Here is a 26,767-nt window from a genome sequence, read left to right on the forward strand (position 1 = left end):
TTTAAAGTTAATGCAGTCGGTGAGAAGAGTTTAATGATATTCAAAACCTTCATGGTAATAATTACAGATGAAGAGGGTCAGTCAGTTGAGAATTAATGCAAAAAGTGCACAGAATGATAATCTGAATTAATGTATCAGACCGTGCAGAAGGCGTTGGAAGAGTGAGCCATGAAAATAAAATTCATTTGCCTCCATTCAGAAGAGTGAAATAAACTCGCATGTGTGAGAATTTGAAGTAAAGGATAAATTTGAGGCATGAGCTATGCTATAGAGGAGGTGGAGGGTTGAGAGAGGTGAAGGAAGGGAAGAAAAGGAAGAGAGAAGATGAACAGGGATTAATCTGGATTATCTCACAAAGTTTGAAGCTGTCGGTCTTTCTATCGTGACTCAAAGACAGAAGCTTTTCCACAAATTTCTCTCACCCTGGGGCTCTTCACCTTTTTGATTTTCTCTATTCTGCATGCATATTCCTCCCCCCCCCCCCCCCCCCCATTTTAGAAAGGATCAAATACTTGGTGAGAGCAGAGGTTTAACTGTCCTTTCCCACGCAGTTCTTAGTTCTTTTGCTAACAAAGAAATGGAACAATTTTGAACGGACTTTCTTAAAAATTAATACAATGTGCTGCCACTTAAACTGAATCTGGGTAAGCTCAGGCTGCACTTGGGTCTCCCCAAAATAGGCAGCAGGGCCGTCTGTGTGCCAGCAAACCTGGAGCTGAGCGTTCATGTGACCCGAGACCATTGCCTCCAAGCACCTCTTCCTTCTGGTGACTGGCATCAAAAACTGCTGTCACTGAGGCTGTCACAGTTTCCGAGTGCTCCATCTGAGGTAGCGTGCAGTGACATTGCTGTCAGAGGAAGGCTACTCAGTGCTTTCTGGAAAACAGGCCTCTATTACAACTTGACAACCCCAAATATCTTCAAAATTACAGTCAATTTTGGAAAATCTTGACCATGTTCATCATTTATTTCCCACTTACCATTTTTGTCCCATTAATACTTAAATACACCTGTGTTTGTTCTGTTCCTCTGAGAGACGTTGTCAGTTGCTGTCTTTTCCATACTACTAAATCTGCTCAGGTGTCATATTATAAATGCTTCTGAAAACTGAGGCAGTGTTGCTTTTATGGTTAATTGCATATTGAACTTTTTGTGTGCTGTTTTCACATTTCAAGCTTCACTGCGTATCAGCCATTCAGATGCTTATTTTGCATCTATGAAGGGACTATCAAGTGTGCCTGCCAAGCCCCCTGCAGAGAGCCTCTTTACGTAGCAATGCAATTCTGCAATTGGACTGTAAGGATACAAATGATGTTTCTGCATAACTATATATATACTGCACTCTTCAGATCAGCAGTACCCAACCTGCAGCAGCTAGGGAGTTGCGATGACACTGGAGATTTCCAGAGGCCCAAGTTGATCGTGGATGGATCCTTCACTGCAGTTGCAGAATCAGAATAGAATCATAGAATCATTTAGGTTACAGAGACCTTTCAGATCAAGTCCAGCTGTTAACCTAACACTGCTAAGTCCACCACTAAACCATGCCCCTAAGCACCACATCTACACATCTTTTAAATACCTCCAGGGATGGTGGCTCAACCATTTCCCTGGGCAGCCTGTTCCAATGCTTGACCACCCTTTCAGGGAAGAAATGTTTCCTAATAACCAATATAAATTTCCCCTGGCACAATTTAAGGCCATTTCTTCTTGTCCTGTCACTTGTTATCTGGGAGAAGAGACCGACCGCCACCTGCCTACAGCCTCCTGTCAGGGAGCTGCAGAGAGCAGTAAGGTCCCCCCTGAGCCCCCTCCTCTCCAGGCTGAACAGCCCCAGGTCCCCCAGCTGCTCCTCACCAGACTTGTGCCCCAGACCCTTCACCAGCTGCGTTGCCCCTCTCTGGACACGCTCCAGTCCCTCAACGTCCCTCCTGAAGTGAGGGGCCCAAAGCTGAACCCCGTGTCCGAGGTGCGGCCTCACCAGTGCCCAGTGCGGGGGGACGGTCACTGCCCTGGCCCTGCTGGCCACACTGTTTCAGATACCAGCCAGGACGCTGCTGGCCTTCTGCCCCCCCGGGCACACGGCTGGCTCCTGCCCAGCGGCTGTCACCCAGCCCCCCCAGGCCCTTCCCCCCAGGCAGCTTTCCAGCCTCTCTGCCCCCAGTCTGTACTGAATCATGAAGCTATATCCACTTGTGACAATATGCCATCGTTGCAACTCAGGTTCACTGCTAGAGGCTGCTTTGCTCTCCACATGCCTCCTGGGGGGATCACTCTTCTGCTGCTGTTTTTGTCCTGCAAGCATATTCCCAAGGGAAAGCTCAAGAGCTTGTCCCAACTCTTCAGTGAGTCTCACAGTGTGGCTGTGCCTTCCTGGGGCTGTTCTTGCTGCTTTATGAAGCGACTGAAGGACAAATTGAGCACATCATATGATGGCTTTGTACTGCAGTTGTCCCAAGTAGTGACATAAGGACATACATTTCTGCAAAATCAGAAGCTGAACATGGTTCAGCTTCATTCAGCAGAGCTGACCTTGCAATAACGCCTGACATATTGTCCCGCTGAGAGTTATAACTTTTTATCAAAGCACTTAAAAATACTGCAACCCTTGTTTTTCCAATGCATTACAAAGAAATTTGGCACTTCCCTTGCTTTGCTGCAAATATTTTTGTTTGCATGTTTGTCATTTGAGAAGTGTAGATAATTGGTTTGGCTGTGTTTGATCTCACAATCTGGCAAAAAAAAAAATACCCCGTGGTGTAAGCGGTTTTTTTATGAACCACTAAGAGGCAAAAATGATGTAATTATAAAATGTTACAGTTAATCCCTTAGTGATCTTGACATTTGGAAAACGAAAAAGTGTGCAAATATTCTTGGAGGTTCTGTGATTAGAGAACATGTTCAGCATAAGTAGGCAGTTGTTTTTAAACTAGGTATCAATGTTTTGTGTGACACACAGGTTATATGGGTAGAGGTTAACTCCCTCTTCTGTACTGATTTCATCTGAAAGATACAAGAAGATTTCCCAAATAAAAATTTTGTTGTTGCAGCTATCAAATCTAAGAACTTGCTTTGAAGGACTCTTTGTAAGACTAGTCAAGATCTTCTTTCAAACCATTTTCCAGTAGTCTTTTACCTAGACTGAGACTGGCTGTAGGCAACAAAGTTTTGTGTAAAAAACCGAGCCTGGAAATAGTTTTAGCCAAAAATCTAAATCGAATTCAGATTTGTGATGCTTCATCCCTAAATAGGCTTCAAACCAGTTAGAAATGCCTCCTTCCCTCTCCCCCATTCCCATCACATCATTCCCAGCACTGTTTTGCAGCAGTGAAGGCGTGAAGGAGGCTGTGCTGCAGTGTGCATGCAGGCCAGTTTGTTGTTCTGGTCCAGATGCTATTGCAGGGTATGAGGTGACTTAATACGAGCATCCCTTGTTGTGTCATTGGAAAAAAAGCATTGAAGTACAAGAAATTATGTCCGCCCATCTTTTATTTACTGCTGGCCAGTTGGTGCTTTTCCTGAAGCAAAGCACTTTGGTGGAGTGCACAGAGAAGTCACAGCAGCTGCCATGCAGCTGATAGGCTTCCCCCATTTCATATCTGTGTCGTAGAACCAAAGATCAGATTTACTAGCTTTAAGGCAGGCTTCAGAGTTCAGTGCTCTGTAGTAAAAGTGCTCAACATAACACCTTTCATTCCTCACTGCTTGTGTTAGCAATACATTAAAATCAGCCTTACAATTTTGCTGAGGAGGTTCACCAGCCCCCACCCCAAATTCTTCTCAACAGCCCTTTGTTCTGATCATGGGAAAGAAAAAAATCTGACAGTCATTTACTTCTGCCTGAGAAAAAACATGTTACTGATTTGGGTAATAAATGAGCAAAGCTTTCTGAGATCGCTTTATAGCTTTAAGTGCTGACATTGCATGAGCTTTTTAGAAAACGCCAAAGGTAATGATGCCCTTGGCCACGTGTTTCTCACTCGTGCCCTCTCCATCTCTCAGGGGAGAGCTGCTGTGCATCCCAGTTTGTTACAGGGTGGCAAACAGCAGCTCTGTGCAGACTGTAATGCCCCAGGGCTTACAAGTCCCTGGGGGTGCTTGGCTAATTCCCCTGTTGAGCTGGGACTGGGAAAGGACCCTTAACATCTCTCATGAGAAAACCCATCCAACTCCAGCCTTAACAGTGTTTAATGATTAGCATGAAGTTTTCTAGCATCGTAGAAAGTCAGTGCCACAGCTGGAAGCCTCTGCTCAGCAGAATATTGCAGGGTTATTAAAGCTCAGGCGTGCTGGTAGGGCCCCAAAGGGGAGTTTGTCTGTGCAGACATGGACCTTGGGTTTCTTAGTTTCTCGGTTTCATTTCTGACTTCTGCATGGCTGTGACAGCATGTACACTTTGTATAACATGATGCAAGTTCTTCAGACACTTACCAGTGCATTTCAGCCTTGCCCAGGGCAGGGTGTGTAATAAAGGCAAAACCCATAAGCTTTGTACCTTCCCATTTCTCATTTTCATCCAGTGTTTGATCCCAGCCCTGTGCTTGCCCAGTGCCATCTGCAGTCTGTGAGCAGCTGCTTCTGCTGCCTTTCTCCTTGCGGAACCCAGAAAGTTAGTTTCCATGCCATATGATACATGTACCTTCTGGCATCAGTCACAGAGTCATAGAATGAGAGAACATTTTGTGTTGGAAGGAACCCTTAAAGGTCACCTAGTCCAGTCCTCCTGCAGTGAGCAGGAACATCTTCAGCTAGATCAGGTTGCTCAGAGCCCCGTCCAACCTGACCTTGAACATTTCCAGGGATGGGGCATCTACCACTTCTCTGGGTAACCTGTTTCACCACTCTCATTATAAAAAAAAGCCTTCCCAATATCTAGTCTGAATCTACGCTCTTTTAGTTTAAAACTATTACCCCTTGTCCTATCACTACAGGCCCTTCTTTTTGTCCCTATATTTCTTATAATCCCCCTTTAGGTACTGAAGGCTGCTATAAGGTCTCCCTGGAGCCTTCTCTTCTCCAGGCTGAACAACTCCAACTCTCTCAGCCTTTCCTCGCAGGAGAGATGTTCCATCCCTCTGATTTTTGTGGCCTCCTCTGGAGCTGCTCCGATAGGTCCACGTCTTTCCTGTGCCCAGGACTCCAGGTGGGCTCTCACCAGAGCAGAGCAGAGGGGCTGAGTCACCTCCCTCGACCTGCTGGCCGCGCTTCTTGTGATGCAGCCCAGGCTATGGCTGGCTCTCTGGGCAGCAAGCGCACATTGTCAGGCCATGTTGAGCTTTTCATCCACCAGCACCCCCAAGTCCTTCTCCTCAGGGCTGCTCTCAATCCATTCTATGCCCAGCCTGCTTTGATACTGGGGGTTGCCCCAACCCAGGTGCAGGACCTTACACGTGGCCTTGTTGAACGTCTTGATGTTCACATGGGCCCACTTCCTCAGCTTGTCCAGATCCCTCTGCATGGCATCATGTCCCTCAGGTGTGTTGACTGCAACACTCAGCCTGGTGTCGTCTGCAAACTTGCTGAGGGTGCACTTGATCCCACTGTCTGTCATTGATGAAGATATTAAAGAGCAACAGTCCCAACAGGGACCCCTGAGGGACATCTGGACATTGAGCCATTGATCACCACCCTCTGGATGCCACCATCCAACCAGTTCCTCATCCGCTGACCAGTCCATCGATCTAATACATAACTCTGCAAATTAGAGAGAAGGATGTTGTGGGGAACTGTGTCAAAGGCTTTACACAAGTCCAGATGGACGGCATCTGTAGCTTTTTCCTTGTCCGCTGATATAGTCACTCCATCATAGAAGGCCACTAGGTTGGTCAGGCAGGACTTGCCCTTGGTGAAGCCATGCTGGCTGTCTTGAATCGCCTCCCTGTCCCCCATGTGCCTTAGCATAGTTTCTAGAAGGATCTGCTCCATGATCTTCCCAGGCACGGGGTGAGGCTGACAGGTCGGCAGTTCCCAGGGCCCTCCTTTCTACCCCTTTTGAAAATGGGTGCAACGTTTCCCTTTTTCCAGTCAGCAGGGACTTCACCTGACTGCCGTGACTTTTCAAATATCACGGAGAGTGACTTGGCAACTACATCAGCCAATTCCCTCGGGACTCTGGGATGCATCTCGTCAGGTCCCGTAGACTGAGGTATGTTCAGGTTCCTCAGGTGGTCACGAACCTGATCTTTTTCAGCAGGAGGGACTTTGCTCCCCCAGCCGCCGTCTCGCGGTCCCTCCACTTGAGAGCTGTGGGAAGAGAGTTTGCCGGTGAAGACTGACACAAAAAAGTTGTGGAGTACCTCAGCCTTCTCCTCGTGCCTTGTTACCGGTTTGCCAGCCTTGCTCACCGGGGGAGCTACGCTTCATCTGACCTTGCTTTTCTGGCTGACCTACCTGTAGAAGCCCTTCTTGTTGTTCTTTGCGTCCCTCACCAAGTTCAGCTCCAGCTGCGCCTTGGCCTTCATAACCACATCCCTGCACAGCTGTGCGGCACCCTGTGCTCTTCCCGGGATGCCGGTCCCTGCTTCCACTGCCTGCGCATTGCCTCCTTGCCCTTTGCCCAGCAGGCCTCAGCTCTGCCATGCCGCTCTCCTGCCTTCCTTTCCTGGCTTCTGACACCTGGGGATCGAGAGCTCTTGCGCTAGATGGGAAGTGTTCTTAAAGATGTGCCAGCTCTGTCCTGCTCCCTTGTCCCTGAGGGCAGTTTCCCAGAAGTCCTGTTGACTAACACCTTAGCTGGAATTTTGCTTCCCGAAAATTCAGGGTCCTGACTTTGCTCTTTGCCTGACCTGTATCCCTCAGGACTGCGAACTGCAGCAGCGCATGGTCACCGCAGCCCAGGCTGCCTCCAGCTCTGATGTCACCATCAGCTCACTTGCGCTGGGGACCAACGGGTGCGGTATCGTGTCCCCTCTGGTAGGGCTGCCATTACCTGGCCTAAGAAGTTATCCTTAATGCGCTTCCCGGATCGCCTGCAGCTCGCCGCGCTACTGCTCCAGCGGATTCGGGGTGGCTGAAGGCCCCCAGCAGGACGAGAGCCTGCGAGCGCGATGCTGCTGTGGCTGCGGTGGGAAGGCTTCGTCAGTGGCTCCGCTTGGTGGGGCGGCCTGCAGGGAGCACCAGCCACACGGTTCCCTTCCTTCCCTCGGTCTCTGATTCTTACCCATAAAGTTTCAACCTGCTCGTGGCTGTTCTGCAGAGACAGCTCTTCACAATCTATCCATTTCTTGATGGAGAGGGTAATCTCTCCACCCTTTCCTCAGCTGTCCCTTCTTAAAAAAATAAATCTAATAGAAAACATCTGCTTTCCCGTGCTACTCTGTTTCTCCTGCCGCCTGAGGTTGAAATCGGAAACTACATTCTAGTATTAATATCTAGCTTTGGTGTTTGAGACTTAAGCTTAAAGGAATCTTAAATAAAATCCTTGATCTATGGAAAATAATACTAAAAACCCTTATTCATGCACAATATTAACTGAAAAATAGCTTTTGAAGGGAAAAATGAAGTAGCTTTTAGCTGGTAGTTAACAGACAAATTGTCCAAGCTTGCAGAAGATATGATCTGTGGGTATGAGGGATAATTAATTTATACCAGTTCAAAAATTCTTCCTGAGATGTCAGCTGGTATGCTGCATTACAGCATGAAATATTTAAACCGTATAGTTTCAAGAACAATCCTAGAAAGTCACCAAGAGCCTTAAGGATAAGATAGCTGCTCACTGGGCAGTGCTGTATTTCACTTAATGTCCCAGTTTCTGGAGTGGGAAGAAGATCGTGCGTCGGTGGTGAAGGTGTGGCTGGACTTCCCCAGCCACAAGGCCCTGCCAGCTCAGGCTTGGAGACCTGAGCATGGGGAACACTTGATGGTGGCCAGGGACATGAATGTTTCTGCAGAGGTCCGAGCTCTGGTGAGATGCTGGAAGGAACCACTGCCCCTGTGCCACCAGGGACACCTTTGGGGCAGTGTGTGGTGGTGCTGGGCTCTCAGGTGCTACAGCACTTGCCCAAATGTTTTCGCGTTTCCAAGGAGCCCAGCAGAACTGCAGGCAAATTATTTGGGAAGCAAATATAGTCATACTTGGTAGTGATGGTTATAGAAAAGTTACATCAATAGGAAACTTTAAAATCAAGCCAAGAATGTGAGCTCACATTTATATATTTTTTTGCTTAAATCAAGAATAATTCAGCTGTTTGTTGGGCACGCTACAAAAATGAGCAGAATAAAAATGTATGCTTGCATAATACTGAGCTTTTATCCTCATCTCTGCATATTGAATTTACGGATTAATTAATTCTCTGTAGTCTGTTTTTTAATTTATTTTTTTGTGAACAATGCATTGCTCTGGAGATGGGTGCCTTTTTAAAGTAGAGAACAGGCAGGGTTTAGCCTGTGTGGATTTCCCCAAAATACATTGCCAGTCAATTGTAGCTCCAGTATTTTTTATTAACAGGTTATTTAGTATTTTTGATCTTTTGATCTTTGGCTCTTCACGGATATTGTCAACATGACTGCAGGAAAACATTATTTACAGCAGTGTGTTGTCAGGGGACCATTGTATTGGTAGTAAATCATATCTTAAATAAAACCCACCTGAATGTAAGTTCTCAAATACTCAGTATATTTGCTAAAACAAGGTATAGACTATTTAGCAGAGTAAAGAAAAAACATTAATTCCAGTTCTTGAAAAGAAACAATTGGAATTTGGCTTTTTTCGGGAGAAGAGCTCTGTGTTCAGGGTGGAGATGTACACAGAAAAAGAGGAATGTGGTGGAAATGCTTCGATCCCTCCCTGAATCCCTTCTTATTGACAAGAAGCCAAAGTGCCACCATCCTGGCAGCTGAAATAGCAATAGTTACACTATGGTGAGATGCAGGGGTAAGGGCAAAGATAAAATAATGAATATAAATATAATATTTATATGAATTATTGAAAAATATTATAAATTAATTACAATAACTATAAGAATAAAAATAATGAATATAAACAAGGTAACCACAGTTCCATTCCAGGGATGAGCACCCAGACCTCGGTACTGTTGAGGTGCCCATTTTTCATGTCCCTGTGTGTTGCATTTTCACACATGCACCCAGGTAACCAGTGTGCCTTTGAAGGGTCTTTTCCTTCAGGACTGACAAGAAAGACCCAGCTGTAGGGTAGCAGGAAAAAAAAGCAGGGGACATACTGGATGGGAAGAGTGCTCACAGTAAACCTTCCCTTGTCAGACTACACATATAACCCCTTTTTCCTGTGAAACTGTAGAGAATCAGTTTTCTCTGCAGATCACTTGTCGTTTGTATGCATGAAAATGCGATATTTCTGCTGCAGTGAAGAGCTTTCCCACATACTTTTACAAACTGCTTTGTTGTATTCATGCCTTTTTTATCACTTTATTCTCTTCTTAGAAAGAGAAATAAGGCAAGTATGACTCCTTATAAGCTGTCCACAGATCACAACCCGCCATCCATAGAATTATCTACTTTTGGGTCCTTCATGGATCTCAGTAACTTTGGACTCACAAAGCAGTAGATCTTTTGTATGCAGCCAGGTTATAAAAATGTCATGCGGTAGTCTACCACATCCATTGATCATGTGTTTCTGTGCTATACTGTTGTCCCATTACAAATGCATGAGTTATTGTTCTGTTTCCACCAAAGATTCATTTTTAGGAACGGAGACTATTTTTTAGAGGAAAAACCCTAGAACTAAAGTACTTGCCTCAAAAAAATAAAATGAATGGGGCAAGGAACTCCCCATAGTGTGCATGTCTGGTAACATGGATCAGAAAACTCTTGTGACCTGGGAGACCAACAGGAACAATGATGCACACCCATCTGCTCCTCCCCACAGGATTGTGCTTAAGTCCGGTGTGGAAAATGAGCATCCCTCCATCAGGGAGGCTTGGCAACTCCCAGTGGCAGACATCCAACTTCTGGGGTAGAATCTACATTCTGTGGCAAATATGTGAATAATATACAAACCTTGAAAACACCACCTTTCCTGCCTTTGTTACATGTACTTAAATCCATGTTTATTGGAATCCGTGGTCTTTGAAATACACTGGTTTATCCAAAAATCCTGGCATCCCAGAAACATGCATTGAAATGCATGAACACAGCTGTTATTTGATATAATGACTAATTGCTCATAAGCTACCTGACAAACCCCCCTCCCTGCTGAATTCAGGGAAACACATTATTTAGTATAACTAATCCTTTCTTTTTCATAAAAATAGATCAAATAAATTCATAGTCTCTGCTCAAACATCCCAGTCTCTCTTTGGCCTGGAGGAGGCTGAGTCGTTCTTTGCTGTTAAATGAGGTATTGATTTCCTATTTCTGCTGGCTGACATCCTGTCATATGAAAGACTTTAATCAATAGATCATATGTCAGCTGTAGTTATTTCACATATCATATTGTTATAAACATCATCATCATTTTTATTAGTTTGCATTTCTGCCTGGGCGGCTCTGGAGTTATTAGTGTGTTCTTCCCCTTGCTCCTTTCTCTCGTTCCTCTTCAGCGTAGGAGACCTCGCAACATAAGCTGCCAAAGGATAAATTTGTTTCATCTTATGTCAAAAACAGGTAGTAAAATGAGGGATTAAAGAGAAAACTGCCCTTCCCCAAGAACCCGCCCTACTCTTTCTGAATCATCCCGAGTAAGCTGTTCCATCTTTCCTAGCCTGTTTTTTTCTGTACCAGAGAAGAAATGAGCTTCTCTCCTTCACGTTTGTGATCACAGAACTTCTGGCAGGGTAAAAGCGTCAGCCCCGTCCTGTGTGGGAAATGAGTTGTGTTCCCTACTCCTGTCAGTGGCCGGTGCCTGCTTTCCCTTGGCCTGTCCTTGCTGCCCAGGGGCCAGCGGAAGCCCCAGACTTCAATTCACCGCAGCATCCTTGTATTGTAGTAACCACACCAACATGGGTTGCCATACATCCTACAAAGTGCAGTAATTAACCGAAGGACATTTGCCCCATTATTCTAATCTAGGTCTCACTAGTGTTTTACACAAGTTGGCCTCACTAAAGAAACTCCTCCGTTACGTAAAAATGGTTGAGAGCTGGATCGAGCCTTCATTTCTGGAGAGAGACATTCTACTGCCTGTATTGTCAATCCATATGCCTCATTTTTCACAGGATCCGCTGGGACTCCAGGCTGCTCAGAATTAGCTCATGTAATTTGTCATATCTCCTTTTCCTAGGCTTTTCTATAATGATGCGTTTCTGTTGTGTCTAACGCATTTCTGTCAACTTTCAGGTCTATTATTGGCAAAAGGCACAGCTGGAATCTCTAACAGAGAAATAACACACAAAAATTCATTTCTACAGTTGCATCCTTTTTTAGCTATGGTGTCCCTTTGCACATCTAGCACAAAATTAATGGCAAGCTATTCTTTTAGAAAGAAGTTAAAGGCTTCCTTTGAACATTCCCAGAAGTTATGGATATTCAGTGAAATTTATTCACGTTGTCAACTAGTATTTTTTTTTATGTACACATATATAATCTTTATTTTGGTCAAGAAAACAGTGAAGGCTTATGTTAGAGAAGCAATGTATGAATACTTAACATGTGTAATTAAGAATATCTTACAAAATCCTGGATTTCTATTTTAAATTTTTTTTTTTTTGTGGCTTACATTCAAAATAAATTAGCGCCATAATGAATACATTTTAGGACATCTACAAATTACTTTTATGAGTCTTTTTCTATGGAGTCACAGATGTTTCAGCTTGTAATGGATAGCAATTCTACCTTCTCATGCTTCCAAGAGGGCAAAGCATAGTTCTCTGAAATACAGAGAAATACTGTACATCTGACCTTCAGGCCTTGAGAGACACAGTTATCCAAAACATAAAGCTTTGCACAGAACCCAGTGCAAGTCTTGTGATGCAGAAGCAAATCCTTTCATTCCAGTCTGCAGCTGATAGTCTAATGATGAAATATTTTTGTTTCAGGCTGTTTAAAATTCCCATTTAAATGACAGTGAACATAAGGAGTTTAAATTCTTTGACTTAGGAGGAACCTGGCAAGATCCTAAGCTATATCCTAAGAAACTTTAATCGTGTACGTGCATGATTTAAATTTTACTTAATATGTGAAACTGTACATTTTGTGCTCATCCTACATTTTCAGTTTGTTTTGAAGTTATCACACTGGACTTCTATTTCAATGCAATCATGAAAAAACTATCTGCAATTTGATGTAATTGGGCTGTGATGGGATCTAATGGACAGATAAAATACCTTTCAACAGCTTTTCAAAAGTCTGGGGGAAGGGAAAATACCCATTCTTTTTACAGAAATTCATATATAACTAACAATTGTGATTATGATACTCATAACTGGGGGAAACACTACCTTATACCAGGACTATTCCTACTGAGCTGAATGAGTCTACATAAGGAATTAATCTCCCTAGTCTGAAAAAGGGGTTATCTGACATTTTAGTGTTCCCATTTTACTTGACCTTCAAAATCATGACCTCATGAATTTTCCTCTGACTTTGCAATGACCCTCTCCTGATTTCCCTGAAATCTTCCTTTCTCTTTGCAAACAGTTTGCTTGTGAATATGAAACCTTTAATTTCTGGCCTTTCAGAAGGCATCAGTAGTCAACCAGTGATCAACAGCAAAATCATTGAGTATTTTATATGAAGCAGTTAAAAACATTGATTTTTTAAGTCAATAGGAATTTTGTGTTCGTTACTATTTTAGGAGTTGTCCCCAAATAAATTGCAGGCTTTCACAGGCAAGGAATGTCCTTTCAGATAAATCCAAGCCCAATGACAAGTAGCACAAGTTGTATGTTTCTTTGTAAAGTAAGATGTAAACCTTAATTGTTAGTTCAACCAAAGCTCCCCATAATCTGAGCAAACCTGTAATTTTTTTTAAACTGTTTGAATAGCAGATTTTTTAGGTTATAATTCAAGATCATAACCTCGTTTAGCAGAACTCCTAAGCACACATTTAAGGACACGCTCACGGGTTTTGATAACTTAAACCCAGGGCTAAACTGCCCTGTGCAGTTGCAGAGCTACTAATGCTTTCACTGGCTGTTAGTGTTAATCCTGTGTAGACGAAACTCCCATTTGAGCCAGTATGGGAAGAAAAGCCAGCTGGGTTACCCTGACTAAGGAGTTTTGTCTTCACTACACCATCAGGAGGAGCATGCAATGCTGAGGTTATCGCTTCATCCTGTGCATTTTGAGTTACTGTTTAGGTCTGTAGATTCAGGCAGAAAATAAACATTCACACAGAGATGATTAACAACATGTAGAGAACGGATAGAATACTTAATTTGCTAACAAACAGTTTTGCAAGCACCTGTTCTAACAAAGCCTAGTTTCCTACAGATTTATGTCTCTTGCTTGATTGGCTTTATGACTGAATTACAGTGAGATTTTCTGCTGTCCCTGCATATACGTACAGTCTCCTCCTGCAGAGTAATTCGACAGCAACTTGCAAGCAACCATTTGACTGCACATCTCGGCTGAGACTGACAAGTGACTGGGGTAAGGCTGTGGGTGTCTGAACCATGGTTTCTCCTCTGTGTAGTCCACAGCTTTCTAGGGAGTCTGTAGGATCTTGATTCTCTTTGAGACCTTCCTCTTTTGCCCAGTATGGTTGGAACTAGTTGGGAAATTAGTGGCAGCAGAGGGAAGATGAGGTCCCGTGTAAGTATGCTTCCTGGTGCAGTCCAGAGGGATGTGAGAATAACCAGGACCTGGTCTCCAAGAGTATTTCCCAGGTCCACTGGAAGGTGGAAATACATAAATGAGATAGGATCACTGAAGATGTAGAAAGCCATGGCCCGTTTTACCAGGATTCTCAGGGCAGAGCTGTGTAGCTTCACTGGAGCCTGACCACGCTCCCTCCTCCAGCGGCAGCTGCTGCTGACCTGCAGGATGTTGCTCAGCGGCTGGTGGGGACTCATCTGGCTTTCCTGAGTGATTTGCAGCCAGACCCTTTGGAGACTATACCTCTAGATACTTTTTTAGCACCGAGATGAGTAGCAGGAGGCAATGCTTCACTTAAGCTTGCCCTTCCTTCATATCTCTAAATGTCTTCTACCCCCATCACCCTTTTCCAGGCTGAGGACTTTGAAGGTGTCTCTCCCCACTGTGAATCTGCTGACGTCTTGTAGAATTAGCACCCCAGCTCACCTGCTGGATGTGTTCTCAGTCCTGCTTCCATTCCTCAATGTCAGGGAAGATGAGACTGCAGGTGATAAGCTTCACCTTAAGATTAATCATCCTTGCTGCGTGGTTGCATTTCTGTTCTTAGTCTGAGCCTACATCCCTGTATATGTATATGTGTATGTGTATGTATATGTGTATGTGTATGTATATGCATATGTATATGCATATGTATATGTATATGTATACATACATAGAGGCTGCCCCAACATGCCACAGCTCCTAGTTGAGGAGGTACAACTTTGTTCATCTGAAGTTTTTTGTCCCCTAATGTAGTCAGACTTTTTCTTCCTTTGGATCACATTGGAAGCCCAATGTAATATTCAATTCAATTTAAACAATTAATCTAAATATTTAAAAACATTATTTAAGAGAATACTCCGTGTAAACTTTGGATTTTCTTCACGAGTTGGCTTGCAGTAAACCAAGAAGTGGTTTAGGTTTTAATTTATTTCTCTCTGCTGGGCATCTGTCACTTCACAGGTTTCTCAGTCCGGACAGGTTTCAGAGTGCTGCCTGCCATTCCTTCAGTGTTGTCTCTGACACTGAATCACGCGGTGTATGCAGGGCTGTGACAGACCTGGGCATTGCTTTTTAATGTTCTCTTTATGACTGTGCTTCACCAGTCTTACTGCAAAGAGGCAAAAATCTTCCCCACTTAAGATTATAAGGATATTTTTTTTGTTGTCGTGCCAGTTATGGCAAATCTACCTGAACATACATCAAAATCAAGTTACTTCATTGTAAATTTTTCTTCTAGTCAGGAAGGATGTGGAGGAATGTCAAAGCTACTCAATATCATTTTTCATCATTTACGATCCCTAACGCATACCTGAGATTTCCACCTTTGGCAAAAGCATCGTAAACCTTCACCTTTTTATGTTGCTACTAATAGATGGAGGAAAGGCAACAGAAATCTTACCTCAAAGCTAGCTACATCTAATAACTATGGTTTGTTATGTTAGACTCGAGCCTTTTCTATTTTAGAGTGAGATTGTTGGGCTAATTTCAGTTAGGTATTCCCATAGGAAGTCCCCTATACTATATTGATGGAAATCTATTTCCTATGCAAAGAAGGTCATAAGAATTGCAAATTTCTTGGTCTATGTCTCTGGATTTTCAGTGGTTTCTGGAATATTTCAGAGGTCCTCACTCCCTGGCTGGCATTCCCGGAAAGCTTGTAAATGTTGCAAGAGCAGAGACCTTCTGGTCCAGGTAAGATATAGAGCATATAAATTTTATAGCAGCAGGAACAAGTGCTGGAGGCAAAAGTCTCTCTAGTACTCCAGCTTTATAAATGCCACAGGTGTCATTAACCTGTTGGGTGTTCTTGATCCTAGCCAAAATAAGATCAAGAGGGATACCTTCTCATACTTCAATCTGAATACATTTTACTCTGTGGTTTCTCAGTCCTGAACTGTAAAATAAGTGTCAGCTACACTGGAAAGAAGTTCTGTCTTTCTGATCCTCTACACAAAGAGAAGAGATTTCTTGTGAAGTCAAAGTAATGAAGAAAACCATTTTTATAAGAAAATGGTTGTGTACTGTGTGTGAACATGGAAGTGTGTTTTCATAAAGCTGCTAAGCAAAGTAGTAGTTTCTATTTTAAGAAGAAAAAGGACAAAAATAAATAAACGATACAAGATATTCCCCCAAACTGTCAGACTTGTGCAATGCATCTCATTCCTAGTAGCTCAGAGGTTCTTCTACATCTACAACATCCTTTTTCTTCAGGTACATTGATGCTCTTGTCCAAGCTGCAGATGTGCCTACTGGGACACACCTGAGCTTGATGTAACCCTTACCAGGGGTCCTGAAGGCAGGGTAGCTGCAGAAGCACAGGGAGTAGTGCAGGCTTGAGTATTTGGAGCAGGTTTGGCTCAAATCTGAATTGAATTTTCCTGTCAGCCAGTAAAGCTACCTTGGGTATGCTGACAGCAGGTCGAATGGACCCCACCACACAGCTGCAGGGGTGAAGTTCAGTTTGCTATGAGTAAGTATATGCACAGCAGGCACCTGTGGCTTGAGTAAATCACTGCATCAGGAACCACGGCAGGGAAAGGAAAGTAGAGACTAGCTTCTTAATTTTACATTAATTTCTCAAGCAATAATCAAACAAAACAGATTCACATTTGACAGAATCCATTCAAATGGAGGTTACATATATTTTGTGGAGTTGGAAGCATTTAATTAGTACTGTTTAGAAAGCAGAATTCTATGCTATATAATTTATTGATTTAAAAAGAAGTTGTGCTCTCTGCAGTCATCCAAGAAAATTTGTTGGCTTCAGTAAGGCTGTTGAGAGGAGGAAGCAAACAGGTTTTGGACAAACCAATCATAACAGCAATTATGATTTTTGGTGAGATGGATCCCAAGAAATATTAAAAAAAAGTTCCTGGAGATCAGTTGGCTTTTGTTACATACAGTGCCATCACCTTCATCTCACTTTATATTCTGTTGATATTTTACCTCTCTGGGCCATGGTGCTTCCTTATTAGTCATTGTCTTCATTAGAACATGTGTTCATTAGAACATTGTGTTCACTTATTCTCATTGCTGCATTTCTCTGCTGCCCTATACCTGTCCATTTTCAAGCTTTTAGGTACAATTTCAGATCTTTTTTACTGCAGTGTTGCTGGTGGCACCCCTAAAAAATACTGATATTCTGGAAATTTCAGTCAGAGATTCATAACCAATTCTTAGCCCCATGCTAATCTATTTCCTACGTATGCTATTGTAATGACAGAAAATTAATCAGTCCTTGCATTAACAGCCCAGAACAAAGATTTGCTTCAGTTTTGGATCTGCCTATATACAAGCATCCTGTTTGCTGTAGGAGGTGATTTTCCCATCAGTTCTGCTCCCCTGCTGTGCACCCAAAACAAGGAACCAGGCAAAGGCAAAAGGAGGGCTCTTGTTTCACCCCCATATATGATATGCTCTTCTGGAGACCTCACAGGAACATTTTGTGGTCCCCCTTTACTCCCCCGATCCTTCCTGGAAACTGCTCCTCTCCTGTGGCCACAGCACAATGGATCTCAAGTGCACCTGTGCTTTGGACCTGTGCATCAGCTGGAAAATTATGTGACTGTCATCTGTCACTCTTCACCCATCAAGGGCTCTGGAACATCACCACCACCAGGGAGAGTGGCCAGGGCTCCTCAGACCACGTGTATTTAATTCACACTATGGCCTGGTACCTTCAGTGAAGAGACATACAACTCCAGCTGCCTGGTGGGGATCCAGTGCAGCAGAAAGTAGCTGGGGGGCAATGGTTTCTTGAAGCTTTTCAGGCATAGCTAATGTAAGTGAGGAGAGACAAAGCTTCTTTGAATGCTGAGAAATGCAAGTTGAAATATTTCCGGAAGCAACAAATACTGCCCCTTTGAAAGCAGAAGCACAGGGACAAACTCAGCAGGGAAGTTAATGGATAAAATCAGAGCTGGTTTCCAGGTTGAGATTCACAGAGTGTGTGGGGAATGATCCCCTGCACACAGTGCACCAGAACAGGGGATCCAATGAGGAGAAAAGCCCGAAGCCTTTGCTGGGTCTGTTGAGGCCACATGCTGAAAAGAAATGGGGGATGTCCTGCTCTCCCTGTCAGAGGTATGAGGATCAAATAATAGAATATGTCCTACAGGGCACAGCATGAAGTGCTGCGAAATTACACCTTAAAGACCTGCAGCTGCCCTAGAAGCCTCTGCCCACGCTCTTTGCGAACACGGGGTTTCAGAGTGATTCCCCAGAGTGCTTGTCTCTCTCTCCAGGGACTGCAAGGGGAGTACAGGATAACAAACCAGCTGAGCTCTGCTGCAGGCTTAGCATCTGCCTCCAATACTCCAGCAGCCAGCTAAAGGCTGTCCCGCCACTTATAGGAGACTATAAGTCTCCTATATATACAAGACACAAGTGCAGACTCCTGCAAGTAAGCATCCAGGTGCTGAAGGGGCCAGTGCTTCTCCCTGGATAACATTTATCTGCTGCATAATTAAATAAACATTACTTCAGCTTTCTGCTATGGGCAGGAATGGGCTCAGGCAGCATCAGCCCCATAGTGGCAGTGAGTCAAATAAAAGAAATAATGAGAATAAATAATGATGTGTCACATCCTCCATGTGCTTTCACAGGCAATGCTATCAGTTCCCACTTGGGCTAGAAGTGCCACAGCTGACAGGCATCTACCAGGAAGAGAAAGAGAAGTGCAAGAGCTTCTGGCAGATACTTCATGGGTGGTATCACATGCTCAGCTGTATCAGGGATGCATTACAGAAAGCTGCACTTTTTGTATACAGTAAACATACAGGAAAATGAGTGTGCAAACCTGTGAGACAAGCAGCCTCTTGTTCTGGCTCCTGCATGACTCACTGGTACGAGCAACTGAAAATACTACTTTTTAGCTGCTGGCTCTAACAGATAGAGGGGAGGGGAGGCTGGAGGTCTTTGAGAAGGTGTACAGCTTGTAACCCTGCCCTGGCAGGGGCTATCTCTTTCTGCTAGGAGATGGCTCCATAGATTTGTTTGGGGAAAGAAATCCATATCTGATGTTGTGCAAAAATTGCAGGCAAGGTTTCTGGTTACAGGAAGATTAGGCAGTGCATGAATGTGATCCCATACTGTCTCCTTCACATCAGAGTGATATAACCTGTTCCTCATCCCCACAGAGTCGGGATCAAACAGATCAAGCCTTCAGACGAAACCTCTAACAGGTTCCCTAATGGGCATCACCAGCAGACAGGATTCAATAAAAAAGGTTCTTTTTTTTTTTTCATTAAAGTGAAAAGCAGACACGAACCCTTCCAGGAGACAGGCATTTTTCAAGCAAAAGGGGAAAGGTTCTGTATTCCTATGTTCTCCACAGGTCCAAAGGAGGGATGTTTTGAACTTTTGACACTGTCTCATGCACTGGCAACAATACCCGATTTCAGGAGGGTGAGCTGCAGCCTGGTTTTGAACCGCGCTGCTGGGGGCCGATGGCCACGGGAGCACCGTGTCTGCTCTGCCCGGGCACTGTGCCGGAGCGCAGCCGCGGCGCTGAGGGCAGCACGGCTTCTCTGGCACAAGGAGCTACAGAGACAGGAAAACCAGCTACAGGCATGTAATAACTGAAGGAAATGGCTAAAAATACCGAAAGTCCCTTGCCATTCCTGCCTGGGGTCAGGTGCAGAGCTGGTGGTCCCCCGCTGAGCACCAGGTTGTGGCTGTCCCCTGCCCTGGCGTGGGTGGGACCCCAGCCTCAGCCCTGACCTCCCTGCGGCCACGCGGAAGCAGGCGCCTTGTGCTGCAAGTGCTTTTGATCCATCTCCAGCCGTGGCTGGATCTCTCTGGGGTTCTTCTCAAATCCACCTTGTTACGAGGTTGCAAACATAGCCTGGCTTGGTTTTTCTCCCCAGAGCTCTCTGGTCTTTTTCAAGCTGCTTTGAACAAAGGACTTTGTTATGCACAGAGGGGTTTCTGGGTCAGCTTTATCAAATAATTTTGGTACTGGAGGCATATTTTATACTAGTAAGATAACTTATATCAGTTTCCTGAACAAAGTTAAATTTTAGTGGTAAAGGACTTTTTTTTTTTTTTTTTTAATAACTATTTCTGACCTGATTTTCTTAATTGAGGGAATACTTTTTTTTCGCACTACCAGCTGGCTCATAGCAATAATATAAGCCCAAGTGAGGTAAATAGTCTTTCTGTGCTGGTTTTTATGGGAAAGGGCTGCCCTTTAGATATTTGCCAGCAAATACCACCTACATCGGACAAAAGAAAATACAGACCGCTTTCAGAACACGTGTTTCCCAAAACCAGGCTCGGTTATCGCAGGGTAATCACACAATTTGATCATCATGGTCTTTTTAAATTTTCCACAAGCACAGCTTTGAAATGCACTTGTTTGCTCTGTGTGTTTTCTGAAGGTGGGGGACTTTTTTCCTTGCTGTTCCCAACCTCGCAAACAGGGAACGCTTCCAGGCATGCCCCAAGGATGCATGTGGCAGCCGCAGCAGCTCAGAAACCTAAAAACTTGTAGGTTGGTTAAAGGCCAGAAGGGTCCATGGGCGACTGTGGGTGCTGAGGGGTTGCTGTGTCACTGAAGTCCTAAGTATAAAGCCTCTGAGGTACGTCTCAGAAGATTTAACCCATTTCTCCAAACCCATAGAACAGTTTAGCCGCTGCACGCCCCATCAATATGCTTGCAGCATTACTGGTGCACTTACAGGAAAAGAGACGGGAACCTTCTCCACAGCCAGGCATTTTCAGACTGCTCCAACGATTGTGTAAAAGTTGGAATTTACATAATGGCCCCATCTGACAGGGAAATGGTACCTGGAGAATCATTTTGCAGGCATAATTTTTAGACAGGAAAATCTAAAAATATTTACTTAAAAAGTAAGGGGGTAACATTCATCTGGATGTGGGTTCCCCTAGAAATTTAGGCTTGGTTTCTGAATCAGATATTCTTCAAAATGCATGTTCTCTCCAAATGAAGCCGTATCCCCAGCTTAATACATTTTTTGTGGTGAGCTCAACCATCCATCTCACAAGTTGAATACTCTAATTCAGAGCATTCAAGATTTACTAATGTAGCTCTCAAATTGTAATGCAGATAACAGTGCCTCTCTGTGAAAGCATTCAATTTAGAGATAAAATAGAAAAGGACTCTATTCTGCATTTCAGTATTGATATAATTTAAATGCCGCAACAGTGCAATTCATTCTTGGATGCCGTTGGCCAACTGCCAGCCCAAAAATGGTGCGTGGGGAGAGGGAGAAAAAGAGAAGACATTACAAAAAATATAAAGTATCCTGCGAAAAGGAAGATTTTTATGGTAGAAACTGTACCTGTGCTATTAATTTTGTTGCACAACTCCAGTAAAACTCCGTCCATAAATTGTCCGTGGGCAAACTTGACTGATAAAATGCATCATTTTTCAAGGTCTGCCAACTATTTTTCTATTATCAATTCTAGTAATTATTGCATTGGCAAACAAAGAAACAGTAAAATTGAGAACTGAAGAGCAAGGCTCTCAGAGATTTCCTAAGAGAGCTATCTCAATAGACAGCTTAAATGTTCTGACATGGAGCAGTGCCAAGAGGGCCATCACCTATGTGTGCTGCAGGGCTGGGAGTTTGGATGGACCAGCTATTTGCATGGGAGAAGTTGGGATATTTTTCACTGAGATTTTCCCGGCTGGATTGTTTTAGAATAGTTTGTTCACATTAGAGTTAGTGTGAATAAATTACTTTTAACTAACTCTAAATATTGTGGCTCACGCAATAAAAAGAGATGTATACTTGCACTTTAGCAAACCTGGGAACAGTCTCATAAATATTAAAGTGGTACACTTCATGCAAAGTCCCTTTAAGCCAGCCAGCCCATTTCCATAGCGTAACTATGTCTTAAGTCTATTTAAATGAAAATTGGCGATCATGTTTCTTTTAAAATAAAAGATGGATTAAAAGTTTCTGTAAGAGTTCATTTCCAATATAGCTCACCCATTCTCAAGCCAATACTGCGGTCCAAAACAAATGTTCAGGTCATCCACAAGGTATTTTTGTCAAAACAATGAAACAGCTGTCAGTCTTCACCATCTGTTTTCTTACAGTAATTCTTGTTTTCACTTGAATTCCCATCTTACAAGTCTTTTAGGTTGTCCAGAGACAGGCTGGTTTCTGCAGGCTGCAAATGCTGTGTGGTTCTCTTAGAGGAAGCCCCAAGTGTGATCATTTGAAATCAGTGAGTTTTTAGAACACAGAATTAAATGGAAAAATATTTTGGCTGCGTTACAGTGAGGACTGCAGCAGTGAGGAGTGCTGTTTATTTTTGATTAGGGAAATAAACAGTAAAGTGGCAAAATGGAAGAGTGGAGCTGGGGAATTGGACTTGTTCAGATTGTGTCCGTAACAATTGAGTCTGACCGCTGTCTCTGTGTCCAGCGGTAGGGTTGCTGTCAACAGAGTGTGGATTTCTATTTGGAAATGCAGGAAGCACTGTGCAACATAAGGCTAGATGTCAGCCCGGTCCATCGGGTAGCCTTGGGTGCATGTGCCTACAGTGAGGTGCAGCACAGCAGAGAGACCGTGTGGAGAGCACAGCAGTGCTTGGTGGTCTTCAGTGCTTGCAACCAGATTCAGCATGGCTGTGTGAAGCCAGCATTAGCACGCTTTTCTTTAGGCAAAGCACTGCACTGGTTTGGCTGGACTGCACCTATGTCAGACGGGGAAGCTCAGGACGTGCTGCACTGCGCTGCAGAAGCACGAGTCCGCTCGGTCCGTTGTGTCTGCATCGTACACCGCTTTGTCGTGTGTATTTCTAGCACCCCTGAAACTAAAAATCTTACAGTGGTCAAGCTAATGGCTAGCTTAGAAAGACAGATAGACATTTATATTTCCATTTTATTTTACCTAATAAAGTGTGTGCTACTAGCTTTGTCATTGTTTGATCCTTTTGTTAATTCTGTAAGGCTCTTGTTACTTCGTAGCTTGAAATAAGGACATCCAGGGTTATCAAGCCATTTTGTTTTCTAATTAAAAAGAAGACATTATCTCAGATGTAGATGAATGCTGCCTTCCAAATACTTGAAATGTTACTTGGCTTTTGACTTATGACAGGGCAGAGAACAATATTCAGTATATTCAGTTTTGTTCACTTGCTCTCTACAGTCACAGGCTTTTCAGTTTGTCTCTGATACAGGAATTATTTTCTACCTTTATTGCCCTATGTACATTAATTAGTATTTGCACTATTCCTTTCTGAACTCTTTCTGTTTGAACTCTATTCTTTTGAGATACGAAGCTCAGAACAGACACACAGTTAAAGGCAAAGGTGAGCATTTTGTTTACCTTGGCACTTTACAAGTTAAGAACTGTCTGTCCTGTTCCTTGTGCATCCCAGTATTTTGGCTGTTTCTGTAAGCAGCAGCTCATACTGAGCACGGGCACAGGTCTTTTTTCCTTTGTGGCTGCATTACATTTCCGAAGTAGTAATACAGAGGAGTTATTCAGACCATTTCCTACACGTGTGTCTGTGTCCTAGCTGTCACATCACTTCATCGGGACTCTCCTGAGGACTTCCTTCTATTTTTTCTAGTTTTAATTAATCTAAAGAAGTTGGGGTTTTGTTTTTTCTTTTTCCTTGTCTTTTCTCTAGTTCTCTCAGGTCGTATATAAATATAATTAGCACCACTAGTTTCCATTTGGGACTTCAACACGCTCGAGTGTAACGTTCCATCATGTAGAGAAGCGACCCTTTATTGATGCATCTGTTCCGTCCCTGCAGTGTCTGCAGGCCACATCACTGCTTATCTTTCACACCATGATTTACTTACCTTCTCAAACAGAACTGTGCCAGTGGCTTTTTGAAAGTGCTGTTGAACCCTGTCAGATACTACTGTTCCCATCCGCTATCTCATAGGATGGTGAAAAATGGAAAAATCCCTCCGAGCCCCTCTCCCTGAGCAGCAGTTTAAGGAATGCAAGAAACACAGCTGTGACCAAACCATTTCCCTTTTGTTCCTTGTACTCAAGAAAAGGACAACTGAAAAATCTTCTCTGCCACAACATTTGACTTATGCCTTTCTTGTTGACTGATTCTCACGTTTACAGCCTTGTCTTTATCTTAAATTAAATCAATATTAGATATTGTTGAAGCCAGACATCCTTTGAAACTTCATGCTGATCATACAGAGGCAGATACCAGCTAACCGGCAGGTATTGAAATACCAACATCAGCTTTAGGAAAGGAGGATACAGCTTTTTTACAAATGCATTTTCAATGTAATTTTTTTTTGTTCTTCCTTGTGCTCCTAAAAGGAAAGTAGCAGCATTCTTTGATCTCAGAAGGCTGCAACGCATTGATGAGTGTAACAAAACTGTTTCCTCGCTTATTAGAAGAACCAAAATGTTTCATTCTTTCCTATAATTTTAGCATGATAGGAAGCAAAACAGCTGATATTGAAAAGGAAAAATTTGTCTCTGCTCATTACGTGATTCAGAAAGGGACTGGAGAAATGCATGGCATGAAAAATCCATTGCAGCCATTAAACGCTGCCTCTGGCTCAAGAAGTCCCTGACCTACAACATGCTGCAGAGTGGCGAAATATCCCTATATATTTTCCCTGTGCAGTCTTCCCTTCCTTTCCATGGGGTCTGCTATTGGCAGCTCTCGAAGAAAAGGTACTGGGAAGAATGGAGACCCTCTTCAGGGTCCCACTCTCCAGGGGGGATGGAGGAAAGACAGTTACTGAGCAGTGACACCTGTCTAGGTGTGCTTGGAAGGCCAAGTTTCTCCCTGAGAGACATGGATGAGCCAGTACACCTTGTTGTAAGGCAGTTAGGTCTTTTCTCTTCCCTTACACAGAGCACAGGAACTGGAATCTGATTGTTTCCTCCAGAGCAAAAGCAAAAGCTTCGCCAAGAAGGCGAGTACTTCAGTGCAAACAGAGGATATTGTTGCTTTGTGACATGCTTTAATGAAGACTACAGGAACTGTATTCAGCATCTTTGAAATATGACGTCTTTGATCAGCTGTATGTGCAAAGATGGGCAGAGGTAAAAGACAGGGAGAGAATGCATGGTTCCTTTTAATTAAAATGATTGATTACTACAGTGTGTGATAGTCCAAAACTGATTAATGTTCTTAATGAATTACTTTCATCTATTTGCGGGAGGTTTTTTCAAGTCTCTTGTGGGTATACATTAACAATACCTTCCTTCGCTAAAGCAAATTATTTTTTCTCTCTTTTTTTAGGCTCATTTATCCAGATAGCCACATTCAGAATTACAGATGTTAGAACTGAGGTTGCTTATTCATTGGCAGGAGATTTAACTAATTATTATCTAAAACATATGACCTTCTAATAACCTTCCCCAGGAAGGCAATAGAGATGCATAATGAGACAGTAGTAATCAGAGAAGTCACAAATGTCAAATTACAGCTTCTGAGTAACAGTTTAATCACTGATTAGTTCATGCTGGTCACTGTCTTGCCTTTTAGGAGGACAAAGAATAAATCCCAGTTGATGACTGACCTTACTGTCCTCCTACATGATGGGCTGGGCTGGGGCTTCTTGCTATAGCCTGGTCCTGCTGGAGCATCCCTCCTGTGGTGCTGCCAGGAGGTGATGGTCCTGCGTTCCCCCTGGGACTCAGTGGAGGGATGCTGAGGGACCAGGGGCTTTTTGGGAGTTGCTGCTCTCAGCTGAATCAAGAAGAGGTGGTATGTCCACATCCAGAGTTTGGCAGAGGTGGCGGAAAACTGATCACCTGATTGATATTTTTTCTGCTCAGTTAGGAATGCATGAAAACAACATGTCTTCACTGCAGTCTCTGGTCCCATTGTGCACCCCGTGCACAGTGGCAGCGCTGCACTTTTGGGCAGAAGGTCCCAGTCTCTCTGGAATTTCTGTCTCTTTAATCGAAATTGCTGGAAGAAAATGCCTCTTGAACCTCAAATCTAGTAGCTCTGGAACAAGATCTTTGAATCACACAGCTGCTTAACACCTGGTTTAAAACCACTCAACCTGGCAATAATGAAATTCATCTTCATTAGGTAAACTTGATGGCAGTGGCACTCTCCCTAGGCTGCAGTCATCACCAGTTGTTATTGGTCCCTTTAAATGATTCCAGGAGATGTCTCACTGAAGGGGATGCCTTGGGTCAGTCATTCCAGGGAGAACAAAGGATCCTATAATTTTTCTTTTATCACTTATCCTTCCTTCCAAATGCAAAAGCATCTCTTCTTGTGTGGTACAAAAGCTCATGTGCTTCCTGTAGGTCGTCTCTCTGGTTTCTTTTTAAGTATGCCTCTGTGCTTGCAGGAGCCTTTCACTATATAGATGTGTGATTTCTTTGTACCCAGTGTAACTCTGGGACCCTGTGGAGACTTGCCTGTGGAAAGAAATACTTGTTCGTGGCAGTGCAGGGTGGTCTTGCTTCTCTGTGCCAGCTGACTGAGCAGTGGGAGCTGTTAGATACAGCTGTTGCTGTCAGAGCTGCCCATCACTTTGGGTGTACCTACAGTGCTGCATCCAGCTCTGGGGCCCCGGGCACAGGAAAGACATGGACCTGTCGGAGCAGCTCCAGAGGAGGCCACAAAAACGATCAAAGGGATGGAACATCTCTCCTGCGAGGAAAGGCTGAGAGTTGGGGTTGTTCAGCCTGGAGAAGAGAAGGCTCCAGGGAGACCTTGTTGCAGCCTGCTGGTACTTAAAGGGGGCTTATAAGAAAAATGGGGGGAAACTTCTTAGCAGGGCCTGTACCGATAGGACAAGGGGTAATGGCTTTAAACTAAAAGAGCATAGATTCAGACTAGATATAAGGAAGGAATTTTTTACAATGAGGGTGGTGAAACGCACTGGAACAGGTTGCCTATATACCACGGTAAATGCTCCATCCCTGGAAGCACTCAAGGTCAGGTTGGACGGGGCTCTGAGCAACCTGATCTAGCTGAAGGTGTCCCTGCTTATTGGAGGGGGATTGGACTAGATGACCTTTAAATGTCCCTTCCAACCCAAACCACTCTATCATTCTATGATTCTGTGATTGCCTCATGCCTCTGACGCAGAGCCTGCAGGCAGGTATTTGCTGTTTTG

General features: G+C 43.8%; 1 protein-coding gene and 1 long non-coding RNA gene across 7 annotated transcripts in view; one reads left to right on the plus strand and one right to left on the minus strand.

Moving 5' to 3' along the window:
- LHFPL3 (LHFPL tetraspan subfamily member 3) overlaps positions 1–26,767 on the plus strand; it is a 323,142-nt gene that overhangs the window by 176,926 nt on the left and 119,449 nt on the right. For 2 of the 6 annotated variants that reach the window (XM_080392004.1, XM_080391999.1), the window contains exon 2: positions 1–26,767. This exon is cut by the window's left edge and continues 20,708 nt beyond it; it is cut by the window's right edge and continues 17,725 nt beyond it. The exons of the other annotated variants lie outside the window; for them this stretch is intronic. Coding sequence is in view for 1 of the 2 variants with exons in the window: in XM_080391999.1 (XP_080248125.1) it covers positions 1,427–2,470 (1,044 nt within the window). In the remaining variant the exon portion in view is untranslated. 6 annotated transcript variants of the gene reach the window in all.
- LOC308065738 overlaps positions 18,942–26,767 on the minus strand; it is a 44,392-nt gene continuing 36,566 nt past the window's right edge. Inside the window, exon 2 of the long non-coding RNA XR_013928895.1 lies at positions 18,942–26,767. This exon is cut by the window's right edge and continues 32,221 nt beyond it. This is a non-coding gene — a long non-coding RNA (uncharacterized lncRNA).

The sequence above is a fragment of the Falco punctatus genome (genome assembly GCF_963210335.1).
Source record: "Falco punctatus genome assembly, chromosome: 6".
Classification (NCBI taxonomy): Eukaryota; Metazoa; Chordata; class Aves; order Falconiformes; family Falconidae; genus Falco; species Falco punctatus.